This window comes from Myxine glutinosa, chromosome 1 (assembly GCF_964187855.1).
Source record: "Myxine glutinosa chromosome 1, kmMyxGlut1.1, whole genome shotgun sequence".
Lineage (NCBI taxonomy): Eukaryota > Metazoa > Chordata > Myxini > Myxiniformes > Myxinidae > Myxine > Myxine glutinosa.
Genome location: NC_136261.1, coordinates 407,590,919 through 407,600,600, shown reverse-complemented (window position 1 = coordinate 407,600,600; position 9,682 = coordinate 407,590,919). Strand labels below are relative to the sequence as shown.

General features: G+C 43.8%; 1 protein-coding gene across 4 annotated transcripts in view; it reads right to left on the bottom strand.

Moving 5' to 3' along the window:
- Positions 1-511: 511 nt before the first annotated feature.
- PPP4R2 (protein phosphatase 4 regulatory subunit 2) overlaps positions 512-9,682 on the bottom strand; it is a 44,691-nt gene continuing 35,520 nt past the window's right edge. For 2 of the 4 annotated variants that reach the window (XM_078770464.1, XM_068103276.2), the window contains exons 4-9: positions 8,935-9,028; positions 7,673-7,710; positions 3,996-4,076; positions 3,460-3,588; positions 2,798-3,132; positions 512-2,591 (exon numbers count right to left, since the gene is read on the bottom strand). In XM_078770464.1, the coding sequence (XP_078626590.1) occupies positions 2,230-2,591; positions 2,798-3,132; positions 3,460-3,588; positions 3,996-4,076; positions 7,673-7,710; positions 8,935-9,028 (1,039 nt within the window). In that variant the 3' untranslated portion in view covers positions 512-2,229. Of the gene's footprint in view, positions 2,595-2,797; positions 3,133-3,459; positions 3,589-3,995; positions 4,077-7,672; positions 7,711-8,934; positions 9,029-9,682 lie in introns of all 4 variants that reach the window. The other 2 variants (XM_068103286.2, XM_068103266.2) reach the window with 1 other exon arrangement.

Genomic DNA, 9,682 nt, shown 5'->3' with positions numbered 1-9,682 from the left:
CCTTTCCCCTCCCCCTCCCCCATGCCCCTCCCTTTCCCCCGTACCCCTTCCTTTCCACCCTACCCCTTCCCCCATGCCCCTCCCTTTCCCCCCATGCCCCTCCCTTTCCCCCCTCCCCCTTTTATTAACTTTTATTGTACAAACTCAAAACCGCAATATATATATATATATGGCTGTGACCTCACACAGGTGTGCGAGTAAACTCTCAATGTAAATGTGTATCGTGCAGCACCACTTAGTGGTGGTTGTAGAGGGCATTACAAAAATTCCTCATTTTACCTGGGAAATGCTGAGGTTAAATAAAATACTCTCGGCGCTGGTAAATTTGTCCTCATCATCTTCTCCCCCCCCCCCCCCCCCCCTCCTTACAATTGGTCCTTCAGTGAATCGATAGCAGGCTCCTCGTTTATCATACATGTGATTTTAAATAAGCTCCCTCGTGAGAACCTCAATCCATTTTAAAGATTACAATCACTTCTATGTGCTGTTTACACCATATACGGTATGTCCATTTGGAAGCAAAACATTCACATTTATTGTTTTATATGCAAATGTATTGAAAGCGAAAGAGTTTGATATACACAAAAACTTTTGTACACAGGTCAATTCCAAAAAGAAATTAACATTACACACAATGGTACGCACTACAAAAGAAACAAGTCTACATTGGACTAGCTGAAGCCATTTTAAAGCATCAAAGTGATGATGAAGAAAGTACTCGAACATTGAAATCAAAACCCTACCCTCTAATTATGAATCAAACAGCTCAGTCAGTTCTGTTAGCACCAATTGTCATCTTGTGCTCGAATGGTACGGTGAAGAGAGAATGAGACTGAAAATGGCTTTTGAGACCGAAGTCGTGACAACTGCTTCCTGCAAAATTCCAAATTTCCAAAAATCCAAATTCAAAATTCCAACAATTTGCAAACTGCAAACGAGCGAGTTTGAGTTGGGGTGAGAGTGGAGGGCACAAGCCAACACCATTTGGAATTATTTAACAAGAAAATAAAGTAAACGAGCAGGACTTACAGGGTAATGATCAGACATATGAAGAAGAAACAAAATCCTGCGTTTATAACCGAGTGGCGAACACAACTTGTGGTCGAGCGAAGCGGCTCGACCATGAGCCTACATTTTTGGAAACAAAAACAAAAACATTCATGAGTGGCCGAGCGAGTCAAAATACATACACGTCCACAAGTACGGAGACTCAAATTTCAAACACCAAGTAACAGTAACGGCACGATCGATCATCGGTCGTCACTCAAACATAAAGTCACTGCCGGAGGGGGAGAAACCAGAGTGTTTGGTAGATCGGTCTTTAATGGCAACGGCCTGTGCAAAAAATCTGAAATTAGGAGCACTAGACAGGCTTGCATCTTGAACAATACCAATGATAAAAAAAAGAAAAAAAAGAGAAAACAATCAACAACAATAGAACGGACAAGGAGAACAATGGCCAATGATAGAACAATGGCCAATGATAGAACAATGGCCAATGATAGAACAATGGCCAATGATATGGTGCCATTCCAAGTGAAAACGAGCAGTTTTGTTCCACACCAGTGGCAGGAACCACAAAATGGCAGCGGTGTTGTATGCAGACATTCCGCCATCGGCCTCTCTCACTAGATTGCACAACCGGACCCACGAAGCCAAAAGGCTGGTTGGCCATTTATAGTTCAAAGTTCAAACGTCTGCCATTTTGGGAACGATTTGATTGGCTGTGGTGGGGGAGATGCCTGGAGTCATAAATCCCTATTCCACCCATCTCCAAAACCCTCATAAACAGGAGGAAGTGGTTGGTCAAACGGGACTATAATAAGAGTTTAGATTTTTATCCTTGACAAATTAAACTTCAAGGAACTCGCCTCAACAGCTCGGACGCCAAATGCTGTGACATGCACAATCAGTAACAGGAAGTAATGGTGGGAATAGTTAAACCCATCATCACCAATTACAGCCGCCCTATTAGAAAGCGCTCCAAATCCAGACCGAGAATGATAACGCTACGTTTTACTATACAGACCTTTGAAAATCTTCAGAGCGACGCTCAGAAATATTTTTAAGATAATAAAAAAAAAAGAGAAGAGAATCCAGTAAACTGGCATATTTTTAAGCTCGCTCCAGCCCCCCCACCCCCGCCCAAAAAGTGGGGGGGGGGGGGGCGGGCGGGATAATAACAATAATAATCTTTAGAGCTTCTAAAATGGAATGCAGAACAACCACTCAGTCATGTTCCATTGGCTGTTCATCCCTCTCTTCTTCATCCTGTTCACCCTCGTCATCTTCCTCTTCATCTCCTGGTCGCCCCTTAGGTTCCCGAGCAGAAGACGACACAGGAGTTAAAGTTGTCGAGACTTCTACCAAGTCGACCGCTGTGGAACTGCTGACTGTAGAGTCGGCCGTCCCTCCGCTGCTGCTGATTACGTCGGAGCTCTCCAGAGGAGCGTTACCAGGCGGGGCGACACTCATGTTCGTCCCGGAATGGTCCATTTTGGGGGAATCCTTACACGGTGTTTCTGGAAGTCGGCCGGTATCAGAAGAGCCCTCCGTGGAATTGGGCTCAAGGTGTTGCGTGCCTGAAACTGCTGCTGAGAAAGGGAGACACCAGAATGCCATTAGCTCCTTCGACAAAACAAACGTTCACGACAACATGGAGATGGTCATCACATGTGCAAGGATGAGCAAAGTGTTCCTTCACAGAAAATTTAATTCCCTGCTTGCCTCAAACTCACAGTAGTGTCCGAGTTGCCGAAATATATCGATGCCGAATACGGTAGGTCGGCAAAATTACCTTCCAAGTTAATCTGCGCCACCTCTCTCCCTTCCGAACACTCCGATTGTAGAAACGACTTTGGTACGACAACGGAGGAATCCCTGTGGCTTTCTGAACGGGAGCCGATCTCCTCGCCTGATGGCGTCACAAGGGCCTCGCTCGAGCATGCCCCTGACTCAGCAGGTTTTCCTCCCTCGACACCCGAGGAGGAGCTGCCGGTTTCCTCGTCATCCTCGTTGAACCGGAGCCGTTTGGCCTGAGGGGCATCCTCATCCTCTTGCATGTCGCAAAGCAGCAGTTTGGTTTTCAAGGGACCGCTTTCGCTCGTGGGGCTGGCCGCCAGCAAGGGGGGGCTGTAACACAACATGGCCCTTGTGACCCTCCACTCATAGCGCCGATTCAACAATCAACGACTCAATTCGTTTTCGTTTTGGGACATCAAAAAATTTACGCTTTTAAGGTATAGGTGTGGAAGCCTACCACTCCCACACCAGAACATCTGCAGGCTAACGCTCTTCCACCAAAATACTAATCTCAACTCGTACCAAGCATCGAAATCAACTGTTGGCCACAACAAGCAACATAGTTCAAGGAAATCTTTCTAGTTGGTAATTCTCAACTCTCTCATTTCAGTGTATAAATAAAACTGACAGAGAGAGAGAGGGAGGGAGGGACTGCACCTGTGGGCGCGGCTAGGGTCTGCGTCAGCCGGTCGTCCCGAAACCTCAAAACCGTTGGTGGATAAGGCGCCAGAAGCAGATCGCGATCTATTCAATGGCCGAGGAGTACCAGGCCCGTTCACATTCGATCTGCAAGAGGAAGAGGAAGTGTTATTATCAACCACAAACGGATTATGAAAGGCCTGCCATCAAAAAGTTTCAGGATGGCTGTTCTGCTGAACCAGATTATATTTTACCCGATATTCTCAGAGACATTGGAATAAGTGACCATCGGTCTGCACCAACTTTGAAAGGAATTAAAACGCTCCATGTCGGGGCTTACAAGATTATGTGCATGCTATGGGGATGTACGGCTCATGGAAGACGACCAGGGTGGAGAACCTCGGAGCTGGCCACCACAAACCCAGGATGCAAGAACGAATTGAATGAATGAAATATAAACTGACAAGCACTAGGCCGATGCGAAAGATGCATCCGTAAATATGTTCCCAAAAACAGTGTGTGCAAGAATGAAATGCCCGTCGTCACCGACGCACCTGTCCTGGAAGGCAGTGCACGAAGCTGAGGGTAAAATGCCATTCACTCTGCTCAGGGTGTTCGCTGAGAAACTGAACTTGCTGCAAAACACGAATCAAATCAAGGATCAGGTTACAACGGAGGCATCGAGAAATGGTCACAGCTTAATACAGGAGTAAACAAGAAAGAGCAATCAGATTGCAGAACCTTGCCAGGATGCGTTTTTAGTAGTTTATTAAAGCTTTTGTGTTAAAGCAAATATGGCAGCTGAACCACGTGACCGATGACGTCATCATTTTAATTTTTTCCTCCACGAATCTATCCCTAGATGACACTCGAAATCTCATCTTGATTGGATGAAGTTTTGTACTTGTCAATTATGACGTCATAATGGAGGCACCTATGACATCATCAACATTTTATTCCCCATGGAGAGTTCTTTACAATGAGCCATGTCTCATTTTTTTCAATGCAGCGCTTTCTGAGATATAGAGGTGCAAAGTTTTCAGTTTTTCCAGGATGGCACCCATACCACGTGACCCATGGCGTCATAATTATCGTTAAAAAAATTCTACAGGTGGAGGTGCACCGATGGTGAAATTTTTCTGTCAATCGGACCAACGGTTGCAGAAAAAAATAGATTTATTCTGTGCAGACAAACAAACAGACAAATGAAAAATCACTCACAGAGCGACACTTGGCTAAACAGAACAAATTAGAATGGCACTCAGTAGAGCATCCTTTTGACCTCAAAAATAGTTGGTGGTTGAATTCAGTTCGCTGACATAAAAATCCCATTCAGATTTCAAGTCAATCGGATGAAAATTGAGAATTTTAGAAATTTGAAAAAAGTGGTTGACCTTTGGCCGATGTTGAGCTTTTGACCTCAAAAATAAATAGGATTTTGTCGGACCACGAACTCTACCATTTGGTGAAGTTTCGTGAAGATCGGTTTAAAATGGTGACCTGTAGGCAAGTATAAGTGAGCGGACAGACAAAAACACACACAAACAAACACACACACACACACACACACACACACACACACACACACACACACACACACACACACACACACACACACACACACACACACACACACAAATGAAAAATCGGTCAGAGACCGAGGAATTGCCGGAATGTACTTTTTTATCTTATGTACTTATTCTTATTCTTCCCCTGTGAATGTACTTATTCTTCCCCTGTGAGGCATCACAAGCAGTATTTCAACAATATCGGACAAAAATCATTAAATTTATTGACAGTTCAGCTCACCCACGCCATTTTGATATATTTTTGCCGCTAGAGGGCGCAGTGACGAGGCAAACCCCGCAGCGAGTTTCTAATTATAATACGTTTATATTAATTGCTGTTGTAATCAATCAAGGTAAGTATTCAAATCAAGGCACAGTCTATTCCAGGGCAAGGCAAATATGTGTGTAAAGTATGGCGATGCTATGGGCAACGACGCAGACGAAGTACTGCGCACAACCAGACAAACAGACAGACAAACAAACAAGCAAATCAACCAACCAACATACTTACAACATACACCACCCAAAGCCTTCAACCACACATATTAACACGCTCCTCCCCCTTCATTCCGTTCTTCAAAGCAAAGTGGTAAAAATTGTTGTATCGCCATTATATACTACTAGCAACATTACCCGCCAGAAGGGCGGGGCTTCAATTGGGAGGCGCAAATGATTATTTAAACGATTTATATAAACGGGTGGTGAGGGGGCTTGAAGCCAGATTTTAATCTTACAGCCACCATGTTGGTGCTCGCTGTCACTGCAATGCGAAGCGAAAGACACCTCAGAGCTGTCACATTCACAATCACTATGTCGTATGTACTCCCGATACGTGTTTCCTTCATTGTAAAAACTACCAAGTCAACAGTTAAAAGGATTTTGAGCCGATAGGCGTTACGGCATTGGCAAGATCGATGGAGACAGCGATCTGTTAGCTTATACACCGCCCAAATAGCTATGTGGAATTCTCTCATGTCGAGATTAAACCCACGTCGTTTGAACTTTGGCAGAGGTCATTATTTACTTTTAATGATGTTTATATACGAATCAAAAAGAAGATAATTGGTTTTTGGTCGTCCTTTCCGCATATCTCGTGGGATTGTGAGTTGGAGAGATGACCGTGATGGCGGGTACCGTTGCGAGTTAGCAAAAAACGATTTTCACGTTTTGGGTGACCTTGAGCTTGACTTTGGGCCTAGAGAGTTAAAAATTGGGCACAGTCTATTCCAGGGCAAGGCAAATGTGTGTAAAGTAAGGCGATGCTATGTGCAACGATGTAGACGTAGTACTGCGCACAGACAGACAAACAGACAGACAGACGGACAGACAAACCAACCAGCATACTTGCCGGAATCTATTCCGGCAAGTAACAAACACACACACAAAAACGCACATACCGGAGTGATCAACATGCTTGTCAAAATTTTTTTCACAAACAGTCAGACAATGGCAAGCAGACAAATGGATCAAATGCAATACCCTCTCCTCTGGCGAGGGTAATAAACTCAAGAGTTCATAGAACACCTGACTGTGCCCAATCTTAAAGGGAAATATGGACGTGGCAAAGGTCTTTTAAACTCATGCTTATTGCATTTCCCAGTACAATCTACGTTAACAACAAGCTGCTACTTTGTCTGAGTGTCGATATTCCCCATTGCTGAGGCAAATTTGATTGGTCGAGATGACGGAAAATGCCGTACTAATTTGTGCAAGTACAACTAAACGGAAGGGGTTTGAAAGTGCGAAAAAGGTGATTTGTGTTCAGCTGTGTGCAAGTATATATAATATGAATGATCATTTTAAGGCCATTTTCCCCGCTAGAGCGGGGGTTAGCCTTGCGGGCCCCATGACAATCATGGTTCCCTGTTTGAGGCTATGTTTTTATGGCCGGATGCCCTTCCTGACGCCAACCCTTAGTCACCTCTTACGATGCGCAGGGATACGTTGCACCTATTCTAAACCGGGGTACACACCGGGATCATTCATCCCAGCAAGCTGGTACTCAATTTGCCGACCTCGGAAGGATGACAGGCTGAGTCAACCCCCTGGTGTTAATTCAGCGATCGACCGGGATTCGAACCCAGGATCCTCGGATCCCAAGCCTGGACCCTAACCGCTAAGCCAACACCAGACCCTAACCGCCAAGTATATAATTAAATTGAAATAAAATGAAGATTTTAGAGTTCTGTGGGAAAAAATAATTTGTTTGAAAGTTTACCGCCATTACTGCAGCGTCTTTTACACCACCTTATTTGATATGTTACATTCGTTATTCGTGCCCGTTATGTGTGTCCTGTATGACGTCCCTAAAAACAGTAAACTTCCAGTTTGGAATGGTTTTCAATTTTATTTGACGAGCAGACAGGCAGGCAGAGTAAAATAATTATATCTCCTCTCTGTGCATGTGCGTTCGGGACAAATTCAGAGACAAAGTATTGCTAAACTACAGGTTCATTTCCGGTTTTGACCAATCAAATGATTGGTTTTATTTTTTGGGAGGAAATCAAGCCACTTTTTTCTTAATTTTTTTTTTTGTAAATTTGTCATAAATTTTTTGTAACTTAATCATTTTGTCAAATCAAGATGCTCACGTTTCACACAGAGGCTTAAAGCATCATCAGGGCTGACAATTGAGGGTAAAACGTTGATGGACAGTTACTTACTCGGAGGAAGGATAGACGCTGCTCACAACCAAAACGTTCTGAAACAAATATGGAACATGAATCATCTGGGGAATGAGGAATAAATAAACAAGAAGACATAATGCAGACCACGATACTTGCAAAATACAACCCCGCCCCACCCCCAAAAAATAAAATGTTGCCATTGATCCAGCAACTATTGTCCGTTTCATCAAGATTCAAAATGACGATCCTGATCAAAGCTCGGGTCAAATAGGAAGAAAAGTGATGATTTTTCAGATGAAAAATGATGATTTTGGAAGGTTGACCTTGAGTTGACCTTTTGACCTCAAAAAGTTGGTTTCCCTATTTAATGATTCAATGTGCAAATGCTGTTAAATTTTCAAGTCAATCAGATGAAAATGTATTTTTCAGATGAAAATTGATTTTGGAAGTTTGACCTTGACTTGACCTTTTGACCTCAAAAATAGTTGGCTTCCCTATTTAGTGACTCAATGTGCAAATGCTGTTCAATTTTCAAGTCAATGAGATGAAAATGTATTTTTAAGATGAAAATTGATGATTTGGGAAGTTTGACCTTGAGTTGACCTTTGACCTTTTTACCTCAAAAATAGTTGGTTTCCCAATTCAGTGATGCACTATGTAATTGAAGTTTAATGTTCAGGTTAAGAAGATGAAAATTGATGATTTTTCAGATGAAAATTGATAGTTTTAGAAGTTTGACCTTGACTTGACCTTTGACCTCAAAAATTGTTGGTTTCCCTATTTAATGATTCAATGTGCAAACGCTGTTAAATTTTAAAGCCAATCGGATGAAAATTGATGATTTTTCAGATGAAAACTGATTTTGGAAGTTTGACCTTGAGTTGACCTTTGACATTTTGACCTCAATAATAGTTGGTTTACAAATTTATTGACTCAATATACAAATGTTGTTCAATTTTCAAGTCAATCGGATTAAAAATGGCGATTTTAGAAATTCGACTTCCAGATGACCTTTGACCTCAGTCAATAGAAAGACAGCACACCTCAAAGTCAATAGGCTTCTTAATTGTGACGACCTCTACAACTTGGTGATGTTTTGTGACGATCGGTTTAGAATTGTGACCCGTGCCGAGTGAAAAACAGATGAACAGAATAACAAACACAACCGGCCAATTTACTTGGATATTCTTCGTTTTTGCAAGTAATAAATAAATAAAAAGGGGTGATGTGAAAGGAATTTCACCTTCACCTTCACAACGGCGAAGCAAAGGTCATGGAATAAAAGTTGAAATCTTTACCTTCTCTATCCCCCTCAGAAACTTATCCGTCCGCTTGTAGTGCTTTTTGGGGTCAGTGAGAAGCTCGCAGAGCCGCTGTATCGTAAATGGGGCACTGTTGGAATGGGGGGGGAGGGGAAGGAGGAGGAGGAGGAGGAGGAGAAGGAGGAGAAGGAGGAAGAGGAGAACGAGGAGAAGGAGGAGAAGGAGGAGGAGGAGAAGAAGGAAGAGAAGAAGGAAGAGGAGATGGAAGAGCAGGAGGAGAAGGAGGAGGAGGAGGAGGTGGAGGACGAGGAGAAGGAGGAGGAGGAGGAGGAGGAGGAGGAGGAGGAGAAGAAGGAGGAGGAGAAGGAGGAGAAGTAGGAGGAGGAGAAGGAGGAGCAGGAGGAGGAGGAGAAGGAAGAGGAGGATGAGGATGAGGAAGAGGAGAAGGAGAAGGAGAAGGAGGAAGAGGAGAAGGAGGAAGAGAAGGAGGAAGAGGACAAGGAGGAAGAGGAGAAGGAGGAAGAGGAGGAGAAGGATGAGGAGGAGGAAGAGGAGGAAGAGGAGGAGAAGGAAGAGGAGGAGGAGGACAAGGAGGAGGATGTGTGGTGTGGTGTGGTGTGTGTGCATGTGTGAGACAGAGAGAGAGACAGAGAGACAGAGAGACAGACAGAGAGACAGACAGAGAGACAGACAGAGAGACAGACAGAGAGACAGACAGAGAGACAGACACAGAGACAGACACAGAGACAGACACAGAGACAGACACAGAGACAGACACAGAGAC